This window comes from Hemiscyllium ocellatum, chromosome 7 (genome assembly GCF_020745735.1).
Source record: "Hemiscyllium ocellatum isolate sHemOce1 chromosome 7, sHemOce1.pat.X.cur, whole genome shotgun sequence".
Taxonomy (NCBI): domain Eukaryota; kingdom Metazoa; phylum Chordata; class Chondrichthyes; order Orectolobiformes; family Hemiscylliidae; genus Hemiscyllium; species Hemiscyllium ocellatum.
In genome coordinates this window covers 13,084,873-13,109,855 of record NC_083407.1, presented here as the reverse complement: position 1 = coordinate 13,109,855, position 24,983 = coordinate 13,084,873, and the positions used below count along the sequence as shown (strand labels likewise).

The window sequence follows — 24,983 nt, the reverse complement described above, 5'->3', positions numbered from 1 at the left end:
GCAATGTCAAAAGTCAATTTCTGGGACAAGACCTATTTCGTCACAAATCCTCTCAGGAAATACCTCTGTTGCATCCTTTTCCCAAAGGCTTTGAAAGTCTCTTCAAAACTTGCAGCTCTCAGATTCAGATAAGGCCTTGGCAAAACAGGGTGAAAACTTATCCAGAACCAGCCCTTCCCCCAATCACATCTTCCAACAAAAAGCCACATTCATGTAGCACCTGTTGCAGGCCTTTTGGACAAAGGAACGGACACAGGGCCAAAGAACGGGCTGAAAGGACTTAGTTGACGAAAAGTTTCCTCAATGTAATGTAGGTTGCACGGAAGCTGAATTGACATACCCTGCCCCGATAGTAATGTGACAATGATCAAATAATCTGGCACTGTAGCTCCATGAAATCGCTCATCACTAACGTGAATGGATCCAAGCATATGGTGTGCTGTGAAGTGTTTTCCCTCTGACTCCCTCCTTCATCGTCTGGTTTCCTACGTTAGTGTCCCAAGGTTTGTGTTTGCAGAGTGCGTTTGTGAAGCTTCAGTCCAAGTAACTCCTCCTGTCGTAAGCTCCAATGGACACAGGCTGTCCAACCATTCACTGTAAACCAAAAAGCCCTCAACCCAGCTTCTTATTAAAACCTTTATTTAAGAAAGGCTGTAAGGAGAAGCCTGGGAACTAAAGACCTGTGAGCCTAACCTCGGTGCTGGGTAAGTTGTTGAAGGGGATTTTGAAAGATAGGATTTACAGGCATTTGGAGAGACAAGGACTAATTAGGGATAGTCAGCATGGTTTTGTACAAGGGAAGTTGTCTCTCAAAAGCTTGATTATGTTTTTTTGAAGAAGTAACCAAAAGTATTGATGAGGGAAGAGAGTAGACATTGTTTATATGGACTTTAGAAGAGCCTTTGATAAGATTCATATGGGATTCAAGGAAAGCTTGCCAATTAGATACAAAATTGTCTAGATGGGGGGAGACAGGGGGTGGTGGCGGAGGCTTGTTTTTCAGACTGGAGGCCTGTGGCCAGCAGTGTTTGACAGGGATTAGCGCTGGGTCCACTTTTGTTTGTCATTTATATAAATGATTTGGGTGAAAATACAGGAGGTATGATTTGTAAGTTTGTTGGTGACACCAAAGTTGGTAGTATAGTCGACAGTGAAGGAGGTTATCTAAGATTACAAAGAGATTTTGAGCAATTGAGTCAATGGGGTGAGGAGCAGCAGATGAAGATAACTTGGATAAATGTGAAGTATTGCGTTTTGGTAAACACCAACGAGGGTAAGACTTATACTATTAACAGTAGGGTCCTGGGTAGTGTTGTCAAACAGAGAGACCTGGGGGTTCAGGTGCATAGTTGTTTTAAAGTTGCATCACAGGTAGACAGGGTGGTTAAGAAGGTGTTTTGCACGCTTGTCTTCATTGCTCAGACCTTTGAGTATAGGGGTTGGAATGTCATGTTGAGGTTGTACAGGACATTAGTGAGAGCACTTTTTGTGTAGTGTGTGCAGTTCCGGTTGCCCTGCTATAGGAAGGATATTATTAAACTGGTGAAGGTTCAGAAAAGATTTACCAGGATGTTGCTAGAAATGGAAGGTTTGAGTGATAAGGAGAGGCTGGATAAGCTGGGACTTTTTTCACTGGAGCTCAGAAGTTGAAGTGTGACCTTACAGAGGTTTACAAAATCATGAGGGGCATAGATAAGGTGAATCACAAGTCTCTTCCCAAGGGTGGAGGAGTTCAAAACTAGGTGACATTTTTAAGGTGAGAGGAGAAAGTTTTAAAAAGATACAAGGGCAAATTCTTTCATGCAGAATTTGTGGAATAAACTTCCAGAGGAAGTGGTGGATGCAGGTACAGTTACAATGTTTAAAAGACCTTTGGATAAGTTCTTGAATAGGAAAGGTTTGGATGGATATGAGCCAGGAGCAGGCAGGTGGGACTAGTTTCGTTCGGGAACATGGCATGGACTGGTTGGCCTGAGGGTCTTTCTCTAAATTGTATGACTCTGTGACTTTATATTAATGGAGTAACCAATAATTTGTACTGCACTATAACTCAATAAGTCCTCAAAGGATAAATCAACTCCTAAAGCTGTTGCTTTTGCCACTGTTAAATTATGAATTACATTTACATTATTAATATCCTAAACAAAGGCCAAAAGAACAACAGATCAGTTCTAATGAAGCTAGGTTCTGAAGACGGGTCACTAGGCCCTTTTGTTATTGATATCCTACATTTTATTTAATTCATTGTCAGGATGAGGGTGTTAAGACTAGGTCAGCATTTATTGCCCATCCCAGAGATCGGTTAAGAGTCAGTCACATTGATGTGATGTAGTATGGAGTCCAGACCAGGTAAGGATGGCAGTTTTCTTCAGTAAAGGACATTAGTGAACCAGGTAGGGTTTTTTTTCCTGACAATGGACTCACGGTCATCGTTAGATTTTCAAATCTAGGTATTTATTGAATTCAAATTCCACCAACTGCCATGGTTTCGAACCCAGGTCCCCAGGATATTGCCTGAGTCTCTGGATTAACAGCCCAGCATTAATACCACTAGGCCATCACCTCTCCTGTAAATTACCTCACCTTACAATCTTGGCATCCTTAAGCTGCCTGTTACAGTTGAATTGACTACATATACATTTATGTCAACCTGTTAGAGAAACATAACTGTGGTTTTGATGAAAACAGAAATAAGTTGACTGCAAACACAAAAGGATGCAGAGAGTGTCAGTTGCTGTTCTGCCCTAATCCATCAATCAATAAGAAAATAGCAAGACTGCAATCCATGCACAGGGGGGAGCTGGACCGTTGTCGAGAGAAATGGGAGAGAGCGACATTGGTGAATCAGGCATTCACTTTTCCATGGTTACAATGAAGCAATGATTGGACAATACGTTAACTGGTTATGGATATCACTGGTTCATTCCTGTTTGCCTTGGAGACAGTGGTGGTGAGCTGACGCTGCAGTCCATGTGCTGTAGGTAGACCCAGAGCACAAGGAATTTGATCCATTTAGCCAAATGTCACAGATTCATTACTTTATGGGGCAGGAGCAGAACACTGATTTTCTTTAACACCCCAATAAACTGAATGATGAGAAAGAACCTCAGTATCTCATCCAAAAGGACAGGACCCTCTGATAATACAGCACTGATACTACATTGATACAACACTGAAGATTCACCCTGGCTCTTTACGTCACCTTCCAAACCAACGACCAAGAGCAGCAGCTACATGAGAACACCACCCCCTACAAGTTCTCCTCTAAGCCACTTGGAAATATGTCGCTGGGTCAAAGTCCTAGAATTCCCTCCCTAAAAGTTTTGTGGATTTACCTTCAACGCATGGAATGCAATGGTTCAAGAAGGCAGCTCATCACCACCTTCTCAAGGGGCACCTAGAGAGGGGCAATAAAAGATGGCCTAACCAGCTGTGCCTGGCTCCCATGAATAATTTAAAATAACTGGAATTTGATAGATTTTGCAGCACAGATATAATATCCCACAAGCTCATTGACTCCACTTAAGTAGGCCGTCATCTTTCTTTACCTAAATCTCCCATTGATACTGTCCGTTTCCGTTTCCCTCCGCGCTTGACAATTTTCCCTTTAACTGCACCCAGACTATTCACTCTGTCGTGGAGAGTTCCACATTTTGACTACTCTTTGAGGAAAAAAAATCTTCTCAATTCCTGGGTTGGATGTATTGATGACTGTCTGACACTGATGGCTCCTAGTGGTGCTCTTCCCTACAAATGGAAGTAACAGCTATGACTGTTGGATTGTCAGTCCAGAGCTGAAAAATGTGTTGCTGGAAAAGCACAGCAGGTCAGGCAGCATCCAAAGAGCAGGAGAATCAACATTTCGGGCATGAGCCCTCAGTCCACCCCAGTTCCATTAACCATGGACAGCTCTGCATTTCTGGCCCAGACCTCCATTGTCAGCCCCATTTGAAACTGTCGTTGATCGTGGCAATGGATGGTCAGTGTTGGGGGAAGCAGCAATCCAAACCACACCCCCCTTTATGGCACCGGTTACCATATTCTGGTAAATCTTCATTCATTAACAAACTGCAGCATTTAAGTAGGTTTCCATTGTGATTTGGAGGTGCCGGTGTTGGATTAGGGTGGACAAAGTTAAAATTGCATAACACCAGGTTATAAGTCCAACAGGTTTATCTGGAAGCACTAGCTTTCAGAGTGCTGCTCCTTCATCAGGTGGTTTCCATTGTGTTAGTGAATGAGTGTGAATGGGAGAAGTCTATAGGATGCCAGCTAGGTAGGGTGGCAGGGTCATGAGGCCATCATGTGTCATAAAACAGGGAATGGACAATGGGGACATTAGAGGGTAGGATTGGGTGAAATGTGGTTGCATAGTTATCCAGGAGTTAGAACTGGTGTTAAACATTTCCTGGGAGTGGCCATTCACTTCTATACTAGTCTGCATTTGAGCATTAGCATGTTGGGAAGTTCACAAGTGGAAAACTACCCACTAGCTTCCCCTCCATGCACTGCACTTTCTCTTGCACACTGCGTGCTAGGTGTCAGCTAGAAGGACAGCAAAAGGGAGTTCCTCTCACAGTGTGAGGGCCACAAACCAGATTAAAAAGTGAATTTTGATCAACCTACAAACCAAGTACCGTGAAACCGACAGCTCAAATATCCATGTCAACATTATCTATCACCTCCACTGCAACAGCTCAAACATTCAAGTCTCCATTTTCCCAGACAGTTCGAGACCCATCCATATTTCTGTATCTCATTAATTTTTACCCTTTAGGACTCATCTCTTATTTCTAATCTCTGAGTTGTGTTGCTGATTCTTCCCCATTTAGTAATGACTGAATTCACTCTTCTTGTTAATTCAAGAAAGCCGAGTCAAACTTACTTCTTTGAAAATGTTTAGTCCACTTGCGTCCAGGAGAAAGATAAAGGATCTTTTTTCAAAATTAAACTTGTTGAAACCAACTGAGCGATGGCTGAAGGGGAGTAAGTTCATTGCTCCGTACCCTGAAGGGTAGCAGTTTGGGATATCCTGTCTGTAATGTGACATATACCCACAGCTTGCAGGTTATGTCCTTGTGATTCCATTCTACAGCCCATCCACATCCTATTCATCACAAAGAGACCAGAACTGCATGTAATAAGGAAAGTGCAGTCTAACTAATGTTCCATCCAGGTTTGGCATAAATCCTCTACTTTTGAATCCTATCCCAATGGAGATAGAGCCTGCTGCTTGGTGTGTTTATTTATGGTCTTGCTAACCTTTCGTGATTGGTGTATTTATAGCTTGCGGGCCCTTTGTTCCTGACTTGCTCTCATTTCAGCCCTGACATGACTGTGGTTTGAACACACAAATTACTGGCTCAGAGGCTGGTGTGCTGTCAACTGAGTGCAGCTAACACCTTGCACTCATCTGGGCAGGACGGGGTTACAGAACAAAGAGCAATGGAATTCTGGCTGCAGGGAGGTGCTGCATTCTCCACTCCTGGTTCACGACCAGTTTATTACTCCTTCATCCAATTAGACTGGGTTCGGAACCATTCACTGAGAGAAACAGTGCTTTACGAAGACTTGGCATGGGTCAAAGGTAGTAATTGAATCCTGAGCTATTCCTGAATCGAATGAACAGAGAGATCAAAGCCCAGGTGGTTTCATATACAGTCACCAGAAATACTTGATTGAATTACAACTTGTAAATAACAGACAGCTGTTTAATACTTCCTGCTTTCACTTACTTTGAAAAGACAGGGAGACACTGGTGCAGAGTCAGCGATTTCACCATGTTTCTCTGGTCTCTGCCTCATTTCCACGCCCCCCCCCCCCCCCCACCCCGCCCCCGACTTACAGAGAGGCTGTTTATTCTCCATTATGAAGGTAGCAGGTAGCTGGGCCACTTCAGAGGTAAATCAAGAAGCAATTGTTCAAGTTGTGCGAATATGGGATTCCCTCCCACACGGATATAAGATCCAGAACAGTAGCAGACCCTTCAAGCCTGCTCCAACATTCAAATAAGATCAAGGGGACACTCAATGATGATTGCACAATGTTTAGCACCATTCACGACTCCACAGATACTGGAGCAGGCTGTACCCAAAGGCCAAACAGCAACACCCACGTCCCACAGATAAATAAAAACAACTTCAACCTCTCAGAAACTGCTGAACGGAAGTTCCATGTGAAAAATCCACAGGCATTTCAAACTTTCTTTTTATTTATTACTCATAAAAGCGATAAAAGTAAACACAAACAAAGGAACTTATGAAACAGGGCAGCAGTAGGCCAGTCAGCCCCTCTAGAATGCTCCAGCATTCACTAAAATCCTGGATGAACTGTTTGAGTTTCGAGTTCCTATCTATCCCAATTATCCCCTGAGTCCCCTACCTAACTAGAATGCACCTATTCCTGTCTTGAAAATGTTCCACGACTCCATTTCCATGGCGTTCTGAGACAGAGAAGGTCCCAAGTTGCAAGACTCTCCGAGAGAAAAGAATTCTCTTCATCTTGGTCTTGAAAAGATGACCGTTAATTTTTAAACACTGCTGCTAGTTCTGGACTGTCCAACAAGAGGAATTATCTATTTCACATCCCCTTGTCAAGAGGTGTTGGTGTGTGTGGGGAGGTTTGGGTAAAGATAAAGTTATCTTATTATAGAGTTAAAAATCACACAACACCAGGTTATAGTCCAACAGATCTATTTGGAAGCACTAGCCCTCCTCATCATTGTTACAGAAGACCACTCTCTCATCAGAGAGAGTTTAGTCACAGACTCCCTACAGTGTAGAAGCAGGTCCTTCTGCCCATTGAGTCTACACCGACCCTCCGAAGAGCAGCCTACCTAGACCCACCCCATCCCTGCATTTCCCATGGTGAGCCCACCAAACTGGCAAATCTTTGGATTGTGGGAGGAAACCCATACAGATGGACGCAAGGAGAATGCATGAACTCTACACAGACAGCCAACCAAGGCTAGAATTGAACCAGAGTCCCTGGCACTGTGAGGCAGCATTGCTAACCACTTAGCCACCGTACCACCACAGCTCAGGCAAGGGGAGAGATTGAGAAGGTGGGAACCTTGCAATGGTAACCTCAGCCGGTGTGGGAATTGAACCTGTGCTGTTGAAGTATACTGCATTACAGACCAGCTATCCAGCTGACTAAGCTAACCAACCTTCCCCAGGCTTTACTCAAAAACCTGCATAAACAAGTCAGAGGCTGGCAATGACATCACAGCACCTCAACAATTACATCCATTCAGAACTGGCGGCTCTAAAACAGGTGCATGCTGGGAGACTGCCAATGAGCTTCCTGCCTCCTCCTGATTTTATGAGCTGAGTGTGGTTTCTAAGCTTTAAACTATAAAGTTTTTGATTTTCTCTCCTCCAAGCAAAATTGTTGGAACAATACCATTAATCATTCAGAGAGAGATTCTTCCCACTGGTGAAACTAAAACCTTATTAACATTGAATTAAAAGGTCTGGCTTATAGCCGAGAGGTGGATAAATAAGGTAGACAAAGGCATTAGACCTGCATCTGAACAAGCAATCAGTCACTGACCAGTTTAACTATGTACCATGCCCTCACAAAAACTTAACATTCAACTAACTTCACCTTGTACTGTTCCCTTAGGAGTTCTAGAGAAGGTACAAAATATATTTACAAGAAACCACCAGGAAAGTTTGGAAAGGCGAGTTCCTTTTTCCAAGTCGAGGGGTTACCTGAAAGTAATCTCTAAAATTAGGAATGGTATCAGCAGAGTAGTTCCAGTCCCACAGACGTCCCCAAAATTAGAGGTCATAATAAACAAAATAATCCACTGATGAAGCCAGAATTGAATTCAGAAGAAATCTACTCACCCAGACATTGGTTAGAATCCCAAAATGTACTATCACATGGAGCAATTGAGTGGAAATAGTGTGATCACTTTTTAGTTTATTCTTTCACGGGATATGGGAATCCCCAGAAAGATCAATATTTACATAAGAGATAGGAGCAGGGGTAGGCCATCTGATCCCTTGAGCCTGCTTTGTCATCCAAAAGGATCATGGCGGATCTTTTTGTGGACTCAACTCCACTTACCCGTCTGCTTACCCTAAACCTTAATTGCTTTACTCTGCATAAATCTATCTTTGCCTTAAAAACATTCAATGAGGTAGCTCAACTGCTTCACTGGGCAGGGAATTCCACAGTTTCACAACCCTTTGGGTGAAGAAGTTCCTCCTCAACTCAATCCTAAATCTGCTCCCTCTTATTTTGAGGTTATGCTGCCTAGGTTTGGTTTCACCCACTAAACAAAAAAACCTCCCTGCTTCTTTCTTACCTATTTTCTTCATTATTTTATATGCTTCTGTAAGATCCCCCTCATTCCTTTCACTTGCTCCTAACTGCCTTTAATCTTAGTGGCTTGTTCAGCCATTCCAGAGGGTAGATAAGAAGCCATGTGCTTTTCTGTGTGTCTGGAGTTACATATAGCACCTGGGGTAAGGGCAGCAGAATAGTTAGATGGCAAATATTTAACCAGATGAGCTCCAGATTTATTACTTAGGTTTAAATTCCACAGGTTGCTTTGGAGGTGGGACTTGCACCTACAATCCCAGGGAATTATAGAGAATAGAATCACTACGTGTGGAAACAGGCCCAACAAGTCCACACCAACCCTCTGAAGAATAACCCTCCCAGACCCATCCACCTACTCTATTACACTACATTTACCCCTGACTAATACACCTAGCTACACATCCCTGAACACTATTGGCAATTTAGCATGGCCAATTGACCCAACCTGCACATCTTTGGATTATCCTGGGCCTATGGATTACTAATGCAGTGACTTTCCATTATGTATCATCTTGCCCAGGGGAAAGATGGTAAACATGCGACGGAGAAAGAAATAGAAGGATATATTAATCGAGGAGAAGGACAAGTTTTAAGCTAGTTGAGACCAATTGGGTCAAATAATTTACCTCAGTTCAAATGAAAGATGATTGACCTGAAACATTAACCCTATTTCTCTGTCTACTGATCCTGACAGATCTATTGATTATTTCAGTCATTTTCTGGCTTTATTTCATGCAGGGTTGCTTTTGAATAAAAGTGGAGTGATTTATTGATTTGTTCAAGTAATTTACAATAAGTACCATATTTTATGTTAAAGGGCTGGTACTGTAATCAAGGCCAGTATTTCAGAAGATCTTGGACAAACGTAGAAATTGCTGGAAAGGCTCAGCAGGTCTGGCATTAGCTGTGGAGAGAAACCAGAGTTAACATTTTGGGTTGAGTGAGTTCTGAGGAAGGGTCATTTGACCCGAAACATTAACTCTGATTTCTTTCCACAGATAACTAGGGTGGCACGGTGGCTCAGTGGTTAGCACTGCTGCCTCACAGCGCCAGGGACCTGGGTTCGATCCTGCCTCAGGCGACAGTTTGTGTGGAGTTTACACATTCTCCCCGTGTCTGCGTGGGTGTGCTCCGGTCTCCTCCCACAGTCAAAAGATGTGCAGGTTAAGTGAATTGGTCATGCTAAATTACCCGTAGAACTAGGGGCATTAGTTAGGGTAGGTTACTCTTCAGAGGATGGGTGTGGACTAGTTGGGCCGAAGGGCCTGTTTCCACACTGTAGGGAATCTAATCTATATAAAAAAAATGCTGCCTGATCTGCTGAGCTTTTCCAGCAATTTCTATTTTTGTCTCTGATTTACAGCATCCGTAATTCTTTCAGAAGATCTTACCTGTATAAGAGAGATATTATCCAGAGTGAGGCGAAAGAGGTAGTTTCTGTAAAAAAACAGACACAGATATGAATGTGTTAATATTAAGAAGCGAAACAAATCTCACTGATTATCTGTTCTTACAAGGTTTCCATGAATTCAACCAGAGAAATTCCACAACCAATATGGGTAACCCTGGTTTGTACTTCTGGGAAGATCTGAAAGTGTGCAAAACAGATTATGAAAATGCAAAGTCCGAAGAGCATATTGCACAGAGGGAAATTTGGCAGAGACTGAGTAAGCCAGATCTGTTGATTGCAAAGAGAGACAGAGAGAGAACGGGAATCGAATAGAGAGGCAAACAAAAACATAAGAAAATAGCAAGGAAGCAAAAGGGTGAGAGAAAAAGAATGCAATTAGTGAGAGAGACAGAGAGAAGTGATAGGAATAAACAGAAGAAAATGTGTAAACGTTAGAGCATGAAAAGAGAAAGAAAGAGCAGAAGCATAGAAAAGGAGCAGAAAAGTAAGGAGGGCAAAACTGAAGAGAGAAAAGTCAAGTAAAGGACAAGATGACAAACAAGAAGAACAAAAGAAGTCAGAAATGAGGAAGGTGAAACTGGAAGGAGAAAAGCAATTAGAGAGGGGTAAAAGAAGGTAATGAAAATGAGAAATTAAACTAGCTATGTCAGAAAATGGAGACAGGCGAAAGTGAGGACTGCTAGAGATTAGAGTCGAGAGTGTGGTGCTGGAAAAGCACAGCAGGTCAGGCAGCATCCAAGGAGCAGGAGGAGCATTCCTGATGAAGGGCTTTTGCCCGAAACATTGATTTTTCTGCTCCTTGGATGCTGCCTGATCTGCTGTGCTTTTCCAGCACCACACTCTCGACAGAAAATGGAGACAACCATGTTAAAACTGCACATGGTAACTAGGCTATCTGATCATCAGCATCTCAAAAATTTCAATCTTTGTACACAGCTGTAGAAAAATACCACAATCTAAAACCTAGAGGCAACATTGGATTGATAGTCAATCCAATGATTAGATCCACATGCACTTGGCTTAAACAAGTACAAAAATGTCACCTTATTCCCATATTAACAAATGGGAAACAATTCATGCATCTCTCCCTCCCTTTAGCTGACTGGCCAAGTTGATGGTGAACTGCAGTCTTAACTTGGACAGTCCAGTCGCTGTGCGCTGGCCTACTGAGCCCTTAGGGAGAGAATTCAGGACTCAGTGATGGTGAAGAAATGGTGGTAGGTTTCCAGGACAGAATTGTGACTGGCTTGGTGGGGAACTTGCAGGCACTGTAAACCTTCCACACCAGTTTCCTCATCTCCCCTCTTCCCTTTCCCCTCTCCCACTTCATCCCAGATCCCAACTCGGCACCGCCCTCTTAAACTGTCCGACCTGTCCATCTTCCTTCCTACCTATCTGCACGACCTCTGCTGACCTATCATCATCACCCCTCCAGCTGCATCCACCTATCATCTTCACAGCTACCTTTCCCCCAGCCACACTCCCACCCTCCTAATTATCTCTCAGCCCACTTAACCCCACCACTATCCTGATGTGAGGCTTAAGCTCAAAGCATCGATTCTCCTGCTCCTCGGATGCTGCCTGACCTGCCGTGCTTTTCCAGTGCCACACTTTCCGATTTCTTGATCCTGGTCAATGATCCCTCTGTCAAGGGGAAACATTTCTTCCTGTCTACCTTATCCATGCCCATCATGAGTCTGCACGTCTCGATCACAGTCCCCTCAGTCTCCTCTACTTTCAGGAAAACAACTCCAGTCTATTCAATCTTTTGATTATGTAGATGTAAAGAAGATGTTTCATTTGTGGGGAGTCCACAATTTGCGATTGTAACTAAAACGGTCACTGTATAATTCACAATAAATTTCAAAATAACTATTTTGTTATGGCCAGAAATGATTAAGTTTGCTTGGAACTTTTATCAACTAATACATGTTAGATTTTGGATAGAAAACTTCAGTGATAATATTTGGTATACAATATTTATCAAAAATACAGGAATTTGGATGCTAGCATAAGAGGTATGGTTAGTAAGTTTACAGATGACACCAAAATTGGAGGTGTGGATGACAGAGAAGAAGGTTACCTCAGATTACAACAGGATCTGGACCAGATGGGCCGATGGACTGAGAAGTGATAGATGGAGTTTAATTCAGATAAATGCGAGGTGCTGCATTTTGGGAAAACAATCTTAGTAGGACTTATACACTTATTGGTAAGGTCCTAGGGAGTGTTGCTGAACAAAGAGAACTTGGAGCAGAGGTTCATAGCTCCTTGAAAGTGGAGTCGCAGGTCGATAGAATAGTGAAGAAGGTGTTTGGTATGCTTTCCTTTATTGGTCAGAGTATTGAGTACAGGAGTTGGGAGGTGATGTTGCGGCTGTACAGGACATTGGTTAGGCCACTCTTGGAATATTGCGTGCAATTCTGGTCTCCTTCCTATCGGAAAGATGTTGTGAAACTTGAAAGGGTTCAGAAGAGATTTATAAGGATGTTGCCAGGGTTGGAGGATCTGAGCTATAGGGAGAGGCTGAACAGGCTGGGGCTGTTTTCCCTAGAGCGTCGGAGGCTGAGGGGTGACCTTACAGAGGTTTACAAAATTATGAGAGGTATGGATAGGATAAATAGAAAAAGTCTTTTCCCTGGGGTCGGGGAGTCCAGAACTAAAGGGCATAGGTTTAGGGTGTGAGGGGAAAGATATAAAAGAGACCTAAGGGGCAACTTTTTCACACAGAGGGTGGTACGTGTATGGAATGAGCTGCCAGAGGAAGTGGTGGAGGCTGGTACAATTGCAACATTTAGAAGAAATTTGGATGGGTATATGAGTAGGAAGGGTTTGGAGGGATACGGGCCGAGTTCTGGCAGGTGGGACTAGATTGGGTTGGGATATCTATTCGACATGGAAGGGTTGGACCGAAGGATCTGTTTCCATGCTGTATATCTCTATGACTCTAATAACTCCAATCAGAAATTGAGGGGAAAATTCTTCACCCAGAGCACGGTTAGAATGTGGAACTGACACCCACACACACTGGAGTAGAGTAGAGTAGCTTTTATTTGTCATTTCTACCATATACAACTGATACAGTGAAAAGGAAACAGTGTTCCTCCAGTATCAGGGGTGATACATGGACAGCACAAACTACACAATTGTACATGGCATAAAGTGCATAAGAAATGCGAATCACGCAAGTTACAGTGTAATTGAAGAATGATAAATAATAGACATTTTTATAGCAGCAATATGGAAGAATTTCAGATGGGCAAGAGTCCAATTATACTGTGTTAAGGAGCCTGATGGCTTGGGGGAAGAAACTGTTGCACAGTCTGGCCGTGAGAAACCAACTGCCTTGGTATCTTCTACCAGATGGCAGGAGTGGGAAGAGTTTGAGTGAGGGGGGTGTGTGGGGACTTCCACAATGCTCTTAGCCTCTAACCTCTTAGCGTGTGGTGTTAATGTCTGTAATGGAGGGAAGAGAGACCCAGATGATCTTCTCAGCTGTCCTCACTGTCTGTTGTAGGGTCTTACAATCGGACCTGTTGTGCTTTTCCAGCACCACACTCTCGACTCTTTCTATGCACAACCACTGTGTGTAAAACCTGCCCTGTCTGTACAGTTCGAACGTGGTGATTGTATTTTGAAAGGCTTCACTGTAATGTTAGGCCAGTTGACAAGCCAATGAGGAGCCAGCCAATTCTTAGAAACACACGAGGTAGATAATTGAATTGACATACAATTATTAAGAGCAGAAGGAGGCCACTCATCCCCTCTAGGAGAAAGTTAGGACTGCAGATGTCGCAGAGTGTAGTACTAGAAATCCACAGCCGGTCAAGCAGCATCCAAGGAGCAGGAGAATCAACATTTCGAGCACAAGCTCTTCATCAGGAATCATTCTCCTCAGATGCTGCCTGACCTGCTGTGCTTTTCCAGCACCACACTCTTCGACTCATCCCCTCTAGCCTGCTGTGCTGTGCAACATGATCATGGTTGGCCTGCTGGTGGCCTCAACTCTGGATTCCCTACTTACACCTGATAACATTTGTCTCCTCTGCCAATCAATACTTGTAATTATTTATGGGATGTGGATTTTGCTGGCTGGGCCCACATTCGTTACCCATCAGTAGTCAGCCTGGTGTTGGTGAGCTGCCTTCTTGTCCACCTCTACCCTAAAAATGGCTGTACCTGAATTCTGGGCAAGAGTGTTCCAAAGACGCAAGACCAGAATTCTTCGGGATTTAACAGATGAAGTGCAGAAAGGTCATTTCTCATTGTGGGAGAATCTCGGACCAGAGGGCATCATCTTGGAATAAAGGGTCGCCTATTTAAAACGGAGATGAGGAATTTCTTCTCTCAGAGGGTTGTGAATCTACGGAATTCTTTACCACAGAGGGCTGTACAGGCTGAATCATTTAGTATATTCAAGGCTGAGATAGGTTTTTAATCAGTAATGGAATTGAAGGTTATGGGAAAAGGCAGGAATATGGAGTTGAGGATTGTCAACTCAGCCATGATCTCATTGAATGACAGATCAGACTCAATGGGCTGAACGGTCCACTTTCTTTCCTATGTCTTATGGTGTTGTGAACCTTCTGGGAGAAGTAATTTCTCCTCACCTCCATGCTACATGGGAGACCCTTTATTTTTAAACTATATACAGTATTCTATATTAGACTCTCCTATATGGGGAAACATCCCTTTGATAAACACTCTATCATTTCCCCTGGTAGCCTATATACTCAGATAAAATCACCTCCCATTCTTGGTTCAATGTCACAACTATGAATGCTATTCAGGTGACAGAGTGACTTTAAGAAGAAATTAAAAATTAGACACAGGAAGAGGCAAGCATATATTTCAGGACACCAGAGGTTTGCAAAAGATTAGAGGTGTACAAGATGATGAGAGGCATAAATACAGTGGATAGCCAGAGAGTTTTTCTTAGGGAAGAAGTGGCTATCATGAAGGGGCATAATTTTAAGGTGATTGGAGGAAGGTTTAGGGCAGACGTCAGAAGTCGGTTCTTTTCACCGAGAGTGGTAGGTGTGTGGAATGCACTGCCAGCAGTGGTAGTAGAGTCAGATACATTAGGGACATTTAAGCGACTCTTGGATAGGCGCATGGATGATAGTAAAATGCAGGGTATGTATGTTAGTCTGATCTTAGAGTAGGATAAAAGGTCGGCATATCATCAAGGGCTGAAGGGCCTGGACTGTACTGTGCTGTTCTCTGTTCTATTAGGACAGTCATAGAGTCATAAAGATGTACAGCATGGAAACAGACCCTTTGGTCCAACCTGTCCATGCCGACCAGATATCCCAATCCAATCCAGTCTCACTTGCCAGCACCCGACCCACATCCCTCCAAACCCTTCCTATTCATATACCCATCCAAATGCCTCTTAAATGTTGCAACTGTACCAGCCTCCACCACTTCCTCTGGCAGCTCATTCCATACACATCCACCCTCTGTGTGAAAAAGTTGCCCCTTAGGTCTCTTTTATATCTTTCCTCTCTCACCCTAAACCTATGCCCTCTAGTTCTGGACTTCCCCACCCCAGGGAAAAGACTTTGTCTATTTATCCTATCCATGCCTCTCATAATTTTGTAAACCTCTGTAAGGTCACCCCTCAGCCTCCGACGCTCCAGGGAAAACAGCCCCAGCCTGTTCAGCCTCTCCCTATAGCTCAAATCCTCCAACCCTGGCAACATTCTTGTAAATCTTTTCTGAACCCTTTCAAGTTTCACAACATCTTTCCAACAGGAAGAAGACCAGAATTGCACGCAATATTCCAACAGTGGCCTAACCAATGTCCTGTAGAGCCGCAACATGACCTCCCAACTCCTGTACTCAATACTCCGAACAATAAAAGAAAGAATACCAAACACCTTCTTTACAATCCTATCTACCTGCGACTCCACTTTCAAGGAGCTATGAACCTGCACTCCAATGTCTCTTTGTTCAGCAACACTCCCTAGGACCTTACCATTACGTGTATAAGTCCTGCTAAGATTTGTTTTCCCAAAATGCAGCACCTCACATTTATCTGAATTAAACTCCATCTATCACTTCTCAGCCCATTGGCCCATCTGGTCAACTGTACCTCTTATGCTCGCATCCTGACAAAAAGTAGAGGACCCAGCACCGATCCATGTGGCACTCCACTGGTCACAGGCCTCCAGTCTGAAAAACAACCCTCCACCACCACCCTCTGTCTAGAAAACCAGGGCTGCAGGAGCATGGAAAGATGAAGACGATGGGAAATAGTGACATATTGCTTATGGTACTGGGCAAGTAATACAGAGATAGGAATAAAGGTAAAGGTCAAGTTGCCATATTCCTACAGGGAGAGGGGAGAGATAGAAAAGGGTTCAGAGGGGCAACTAATTCACAAAGAGGGTGGTAAGTGTCTGGAACAAGCTGCCATAGATAGTGGTGGAAATAAGTACATTTTGTCATTTAAAATACATTTGGACAGGTACATGGATGGGATAAGTATGGAGAGAAATGGGCTAAACACAGACTTCAGATATGTAGATAATTGGGATGCCTTCTGGGGAAGGTGGGACCTGTACAAGAAGGACGGGTTGCATCTCAACTGGACGGGGACCAATGTCCTGGGTGGAAGGTTTGCTCGAGTGGTTCAGGAGGGTTTAAACTAGTATGGCAGGGGGGGTGGGAACCTGAGCTGTATCCCGGAGGTGAGAGTTGATGGAGATGAGGCAATAGCAAGAGGTAACGCAGCCAGTGGGAAGGATTTTCCTGGGAAGGAACCAAGGGATCAGTTAAAGTGTGTTTGCTTTAACGCAAGGAGTATCAGGAATAAAAGTGATGAGCTTAGAGCATGGATCAGTAGCTGGTGCTATGTTGTTGTGGCCATAACAGAGACATGGGTTTCTCAGGGGCAGGAATGGTTGCTGGATGTTCCACGGTTTAGAGCATTTAAAAAGAATAGGGAGAGGGGGAAAAAGAGGAGGGGGTGTAGCACTAATAATCAGAGAGGGTATCACAGCTACAGAAGCTTCCATTGTCGAGGAAGATCTGCCTACCGAGTCAGTATGGGTGGAAATTAGGAACAGCAAGGGAGCAGTCACCTTGATAGGGGTTCACTACAGGCCCCCCAGTAGCAGCAGGGAGATGGAAGAAAGCATAGGTCAGCAGATTTTGGAAAAGTGTGGACGTAGTTGGGTTGTTGTAATGGATGACTTTAACTTTCCAAATATTGATTGGAACCTCCTTCGAGCAGAAGATTTGAATGGAGCTGTTTTTGTAAGGTGTGTTCAGGAGGGTTTCCTAACTCAGTACGTTGACAGGCCGACGAGGGAAGAGGCCATTCTAGACTTGGTGCTCGGAAACGAGCCGGGGCAGGTATCAAATCTTGTGGTGGGAGAGCATTTTGGTGATAGTGACCACAACTGCCTCACATCCTACATAGATATGGAGAAGGAGAGGATTAGGCAAAATGGGAGGATATTTAATTGGGGAAGAGGAAGCTATGATGCAAATAGACATGAGTTAGGAAGCATGGATTGGGAGCAATTGTTCCATGGTAAAGGCACTATAGAAATGTGGAGACTGTTTAAGAAACAGTTGTTGCGAGGGATGAATAAATATGTCCCTCTGAGACAGGCAAGAAAGGGTAAGATAAAGGAACCTTGGATGACGAGAGCGGTGGAGCTTCTCGTCAAAAGGAAGAAGGTAGCTTACATAAGGTGGAGGAAGCTAGGGGTCAAGCTCAGCTCTAGAGGATTACAGGCACGTGAGGAAGGAGCTCAAAAACGGTCTGAGGAGAGCCAGGTGGGGGCACAAGAAAGGCTTGCCAGAACAGATTAGGGAAAACAAAAGGCATTTTACACTTATATGAGGAATAAGAGAACGGTCAAAGAAAGAGTAGGGCCGATCAGGGATAGCATATGGAACTTGTGTGTGGAGACTGAGGAGGTTGGGGAAGCCCTAAATGAGTTTTTTGCTTCTGTCTTTACGAAAGAAACGAACTTTGCAGTGAATAAAACCTTTGAAGAGCAGGTGTGCATGCTGGAACAGATAGAGATTGAGGAAGCTGTTGTGCTGAAAATTTTGTCAAACATTAAGATTGACAAGTCGCCAGGCCCGGACCAGATTTGTCCTCGGCTGCTTTGGGAAATGAGAAATGCAATTGCTTCGCCACTTGCGAAGATCTTTGCATCCTCGCTCTCCACTGGAGTCGTACCTGAGGACTGGAGGGAGGCAAATGTAATTCCTCTCTTCAAAAAAGGAAATAGGGAAATCCCCGGCAATTACAGACCAGTAAGTCTCACATCTGTCGTCTGCAAGGTATTAGAAAGGATTCTGAGGGATAGGATTTATGACCATCTGGAAGAGCATGGCTTGATTAAATGCAGTCAACACGGCTTTGTGAGGGGCAGGTCATGTCTCACAAACCTTATCCAGTTCTTTGAGGATGTGACTAGAAAAGTTGATGAGGATCGAGCTTTGGATGTGGTATATGGACTTCAGCAAGGCTTTTGACAAGGTTCCCCATGGTAGGCTCGTTCAGAAGGTCAGGAGGAATGGGCTACAGGGGAACTTAGTTGTCTGGATACAGAATTGGCTGGCCAACAGAAGACAGTGAGTGATAGTAGAAGGAAAATATTCTGCCTGGAATTCTGTGGTGAGTGGTGGTGTTCCACAGGGTTCTGTCCTTGGGCCTCTACTGTTTGTAATTTTTAATTAATGACTTGGATGAGGGGATTGAAGGATGGGTCAGCACGTTTGCAGACGACACAAAGGTTGAAGGTGTCGTTGACAGTATAGAGGGCTGTTGTAGGCTGCAGCGGGACATTGACAGGATGCAGAGATGGACTGAGAGGTGGCAGATGGAGTTCAACCTGGATAAATGCGAGGTGATGCATTTTGGAAGGTCGAATTTGAAAGCTGATTACAGGATTAAGGATAGGATTCTTGGCAGTGTGGAGGAACAGAGGGATCTTGGTGTGCAGGTACATAGATCCCTTAAAATGGCCACCCAAGTGGACAGGGTTGTTAAGAAAGCATATGGTGTTTTGGCTTTCATTAACAGGGGGATTGAGTTTAAGAGTCGTGAGATCTTGTTGCAGCTCTATAAAACTTTGGTTAGACCGCACTTGGAATACTGTGTCCAGTTCTGGTCGCCCTATTATAGGAAAGATGTGGATGCTTTGAAGAGGGTTCAATAGAGGTTTACCAGGATGCTGCCTGGACTGGAAGGCTTATCTAATGAAGAGAGGTTGACTGAGCTCTGACTTTTTTCATTGGAGAAAAGGAGGAGGAGAGGGGACCTAATTGAGGTGTACAAGATAGTAAGAGGCATAGAGTCGATAGCCAGAGACTATTTCCCAGGGCAGAAATTGTTAACACTAGGGGTAATTTTTTTTAAGCTGGTTGGAGGAAAGTATAGAGGGGATGTCAGAGGCGGGTTCTTTACACAGAGAGCTGTGAGAGCATGGAATGCATTGCTAGCAGCAGTTGTGGAAGTAAGGTCATTGGGGATATTTAAAAGACTGCTGGACATGCATATGGTCACAGAAATTTGAGGGTGCATACATGAGGATCAGTGGTCGGCACAACATCATGGGCTGAAGGGCCTGTTCTGTGCTGTACTGTTCTATGTTCTAAATGGGGCTCATTGTGAAAACTGGACAGCATGGGCAAGTTGGACCGAAAGGCCTGTTTTCATGCTATGACTCCATAACTATAATGATAGGGCTACTCTCCCATTAGAGAGGAATGACCACTGCTGAGCCTAACCTGAAGGTCACCACGCCTCAAGCGAGGAAAGAGGTTGGAAGGAGAGTCTCTCATGGTAACCTCAGCCAGTGGTGGAAGATTGTGAGATGTGAGTTTATTTACACACGGAATTTACGTAGAGACCATTAACTAAATCTGGGATTGTGTTAGTTTGTTATGTTGACGATGAAACTGTAAGTTTGTCACAAAACAAACCCCCGGATAGGAGCATATCAAAGGAACTTAGAAGAAAGCATATACCAACTCTGCAATCACCATGGACATTGTTGTACAGTACCTGGCTCCAATGACCAGCTGCTTTCTGCTGAGGTCGATTGCCAACTGAGAGTAGTCATACACTCCTGGAAAGCTAAAATTCAACACCCAGGGCCTCAAATCTGTGGAGAGAGACAGAGAGAGAGAGAGAGAGAGTGAAGTGGGAATGTTTTCAGAATGACCCTTGAACAACAACTTGCATCGATATGACAAAAAAACTATTACAAATACTTTAAAAGACCAAAGGCTTGGACATGGTTTTAAGGAGCAGGGAGAGGTAGAGAGGTTGAAATTTTAGGGACGATTGGACAGTATTCAGATCCTAGTGAGTGGGTGGAGAGGTTAAAAAACTTGGACGCACAAAGTTTAGATGAACTTAGACATTTCAGAAATTAAGGCTAGAGATGTTTATGGTGATAGGGAGTTGCAAGGGTCTTGGACAAGTGGTTGTTAGCACATCGTATGTGTCAGATCTAACAAATGGTTTGTCACTACAGCAATATGATACAGCAAATTCTGTCAGCATTGAAATTCTTTCTCTGGAGATTTGACACGAGGCAAGAGGGGAAGAAATCCATATAATCACCTTTCACTCAACTTTAAAAGGTCCTTCTTGTATTTGCATATCTGCTTTGGAAAGTCAGGAGTGCGGTGGATCACATTTCTCACTAACTGATGGAGGCAACAGTAAAAACACTCAAGAATCTCAACAACATGTGGGTCAATGGGGTCATACAGCACAGAAACAAACCCTTCGCTCCAAACAGTCCATGCCAGCCATAATCCCAGGCTAAACTAAACATTTCTTCACCCAGTTCTTCAATCCAAAAATGTGCTGGTTAGGGTGTCATGATTTGGAGATGCCGGTGTTGGATTGGTTAGGGTGGATTGGCCATGCTAAATTGTCCATAATGTTAGGTGAATTAGTCAGGGGTAAATACAGTGTCGGGGAGTGGATCTGGGTGGGTTGCTCTTCAGAGGGCCGGTGTGGACTTGTCGGGCCAAAATGGCCTGTTTCCATATGTAGGGAATCTAATCTAATCAAAGCTGCTGATCAGCCTGTGGAATTCTCAATCACAGAAAGCTGTGGAGGCCAAATCACTGAATAGGTTCAAGAAAGAGACTGATAAGGAGAGAAGGGGGGAATAAAGCATTGAGAAAGTGGGTAAGCCATAATCCTATTGAATTGTGGAGCAGGCTCAAGGGGCTGAATGGCCTACCTTTGCTTTTTGTCTCCACGTTTCTTCACTACTTCCACCCATTATATTGCATTTGTTGTATTTATTTGCTTTTGACATGTGGATATCAAGCATGGCACAGTGGTTAGCACTGCTGCCTCACAGCGCCAGAGACCCGGGTTCAATTCCCGACTCAGGCGACTGACTGTGTGGAGTTTGCACATTCTCCCCATGTCTGCGTGGGTTTCCTCCGGGTGCTCCGGTTTCCTCCCACAGTCCAAAGTTGTGCGGGTCAGGTGAATTGGCCATGCTAAATTGTCCGTAGTGTTAGGTAAGGGGTAAGTGTAGGGGTATGGGTGGGTTGCGCTTCGGCGGGTCGGTGTGGACTTCTTGGGCCGAAGGGCCTGTTTCCACACTGTAAGTAATCTAATCTAATCTAATCTAATCTAATATTACCCATTCCTAACTGTCCTTCAGAAGGTGCCGGTGAGCTGCCTTCTCAAACCCTAGAGGGTGTTATGTACAGTCATTGTGAGAAGGAGGAACTTAAGTTAGAGAATCGTGAATCTTCAGCACTCTCCAGAGGACTGGAGATGTTGAGTCATTCAGAGTATTCAAGACTGAGATTTATAGACTTATACAGTCACAGAGTCATAGAGGTGTACAACATAGAAACAGACCCTTTAGTCCAACTCATCCATGCCAACCAGATATCCTAAATTAATCCAGTCCCATTTGCTACCACTTGGCCCATACCCCTCTAAACTCTTCCCATTCATATTCCCATCCAGATCCACCGCACTCCTGACTTTTCAAAGCAGGTATGCAAATACAAAAAGGACCTTTTAAAGTTGTAATTGTACAAGCCTCCACCACTTCCTCTCGCAGCTCATTCCATACATGCCCCTAAAGGTCCATTTTAAATCTTTCCCCTACGTCATCTTGTTTTGGATTCCTCTATCCTTGGGAAAAGACCTTTACAGTTCTTTCTATCCGTGACCCTCATGATTTTATAAACCTTTATAATATCACTCCTCAGCCTCTGACGCTCCAGGGAAAACAGCCCCAGCCTATTCAGCCTCTCCCTATAGCTCAAATCGTCCAACCCTGGCAATATCCTTGTAAATCTTTTCTGTACCCTTTCAAGTGGAACTTTGGGATTCTGAGGTTATCAGATGATATAAGGTAAAAACAATGACCACAGATACTGGAAACCAGATTCTGGATTAGTGGTGCTGGAAGAGCACAGCAGTTCAGGGAATATCCAAAGAGCAGTGAAATCGACGTTTTGGGCAAAAGCCCTTCATCTTCCAGCACCACTAATCCAGAGGATATAAGGATCTGACATGAAAGTGCAGTTAAGGACAAAGAACAGCCATGATCCTAAATGGCAGAGCAGAGCTGAAAGGTTGTACAGTGCCCTCCTGCTCTTGACTGCTATATTCTTGGTCAGCTTAATGGTTAAATCTCCCACCTAATCAATCTTCCTTCAGCATTACAACAATATAATGGAGAGGAACATGTCTAGTTATTCCTGGTTGTCTTAGGGTGAGGTACGGATCATTGTTAAACATTGTGCGTTATTCTTCATTCTAATTATCATATTTTCCTCACATACAAATTAAACCTAATTCTCATTCACACTCTTTCCTTATTACAATGCACTGCCTATAGTCTACCATCATTTGCAGTCTCCATTATCATGTTTAAACGGCAACTCTATACTCTCTTATTAACTCAATCATTACTTCATGTTGATCTAATTGAAATATTTAATTAAAAGGTCAATAGAGCAAAGCCATTTGCTTTGATGAGGGAAACCAAAGTCAGTGGGCATAATCTTCAAATCAAAGAGAGTTTCTTCAGGAACAAAGCAGGAACCTTGTCAAAGGACATGGAAATCTGAAACCCTGTTACCCCAAAAAGATGAAGTGATGTGGGCATCAAGTGAAACTTTCCAAGCCCAAGACGGGGGGATTTTTGTTGGTTAAGGGTAGCAAACAAATAGGACAAATGGACTTGTATTGCAAATCAGTCATGGTACAATTAAATGGGGCTTGAGCTACTCTTGTTTCCGAGGAAAAACTGCATCTCTGTGGCATCTCATCACACCCTCATGCAATTCCCAACCTGCGATTAAATGGAAGGATATTTCTGGTTTGTGGTCCATTCATTGATTTACCACCATCTCCTTCGCAAATCTGTCTGATGTAGCCCCATTCAACCATCAAAAGGTCCAGCTTCTTTGAACAGCCAGTCTCTCACTTGAGAATGTTCAAAAACAAAAATTCAGGTTGTTTCCTCTAGAGCGGTGGAAGCTGAGGGGAGGCAAGATAGAGGTCCAGAAAATTAGGAGATATGTAGATGGGGGTTGACGGTCAGAATCCATTTCCTGAAATGTCAAGTACTAGAGGCATGCATTTACAGTGAGAGGGAAAAAGTTCAAAGGAGATGTGAGGGACAAGTTTTTTACACAGAGAGTAGGAGGGGTCTGGAACAAAATGCCGGGGGTGGTGGTGGAGGCAGATACGATAGGGGCATTTAAGGGGTTTTTAGATAAGCACATGAATATGCAAGAAATGGAGAGATATGGACCAAGGGCAGGCAGAAGGGATTAGTTTAATTTGGCACCAGACTATAGGCAATAGGGCATGTTCCTATACTGTACTGTTTTGTGTTCTATGTTCTACAACCATCATAGCGGATGCACTGCCTAGGAGTACAGTGGAGGCAAGTTCAATTGAGATATTTGAGGAGGCATTGGATGGTAATTTGGATAGAAATCGTGAGCAGGGATATGAGGCACTAGACCATAGAACTGATGCGGGCATAATGGGCCAATGGGCCAATTGGCCTTGTGCACACTGTAATAGCCCTGTGATGCTACTTTTTCCCATTTGTGTTGCAAGTGTTATAAAGTCATAGAGATATACAACACAGAAACAGACTCTTCGGTCCATGCATGCAGATATCTTAAATTAATCTAGTCCCATTTGCCAGCATTTGGCCCATATCCCTCTAAGCCCTTCCTATTCATATACCCATCCAGATGCCTTTTAAACGTTGCAATTTTCTCAGCCTCCATCACATCCTCTGGCAATTCATTCCATACCTGCATCACCCTCTGTGTGAAAAAGTTGCCCCTTAGGTTCCTTTTAAATTTTTCCCCTCTCATCCAAAACTTATGCCCTCTAGTTCTGGATTCCCCCACCCCAGCGAAAAGACATTGTCTATTTACCCAATACATGCCCCTCATGATTTTATAAACCACTGTAAGGTCACCCCTCAGCCTCCGATGCTCCAGGGAAAACAGCCCCAGCCTGTTCAGCCTCTCCCTACAGCTCAAATCCTTCAACTCTGGCAACATCCTTGTAAATCTGCTCTGAACCCTTTCATGTTTCACAACATCTTTCCTATAGGAAGGAGACCAGAATTGCATGCAATATTCCAACAGTGGCCTAACCAATGTCCTGTACAGCCACAACATGACGTTTCAACTCCTGTACTCAATACTCTGACCAATAAAGGAAAGCATACCGAACGCCTTCTTCACTATCCTATCTATCTGCAACTCCACTTTGAAGGAACTATGAACCTGCACTCCAAGATCTCTGTTCTGCCACACTCCCCAGGACCTTACCATTAAGTGTATAAGTCCTGCCCTGATTTGTCTTCCAAAATGCAGAACCTCACATGCAAACTCCATCTGCCACTCCTCAACCCAACTGATCAAGATCCTGCTATACTCTGAGGTCACCATAGGATGGTGAAGAAGGTGTTTAGTTATGTTTGCCTTTATTGGTCAGTGCATTGAGTATAGGAGTTGGGAGGTCATGTGGCAGCTGTCATGTGGCACCTCCAACTTTGGTGTCATCTGCAAACTTACTAACTATATCTCATACGTTCACATCCAAATCATTTATATAAATTATGAAAAACAGTGGACCCAGCACCAATCCTTGTGGCACACCACTGGTCACAGGCCTCCAGTCTGAAAAACAACCCTATTCATTTTTGGTTTTAGGGCATTTGTGACTTTTTTTTAA

At 43.8% G+C, this 24,983-nt stretch overlaps 1 protein-coding gene across 3 annotated transcripts in view; it reads right to left on the bottom strand.

Moving 5' to 3' along the window:
* Positions 1–24,983, bottom strand: part of sema5ba (sema domain, seven thrombospondin repeats (type 1 and type 1-like), transmembrane domain (TM) and short cytoplasmic domain, (semaphorin) 5Ba) — a 339,576-nt gene that overhangs the window by 168,064 nt on the left and 146,529 nt on the right. For all 3 annotated transcript variants that reach the window (XM_060828274.1, XM_060828276.1, XM_060828275.1), the window contains exons 4-5: positions 19,782–19,881; positions 9,726–9,771 (exon numbers count right to left, since the gene is read on the bottom strand). In XM_060828274.1, coding sequence (XP_060684257.1) covers positions 9,726–9,771; positions 19,782–19,881 — 146 coding nt within the window. The remainder of the gene's footprint in view (positions 1–9,725; positions 9,772–19,781; positions 19,882–24,983) is intronic.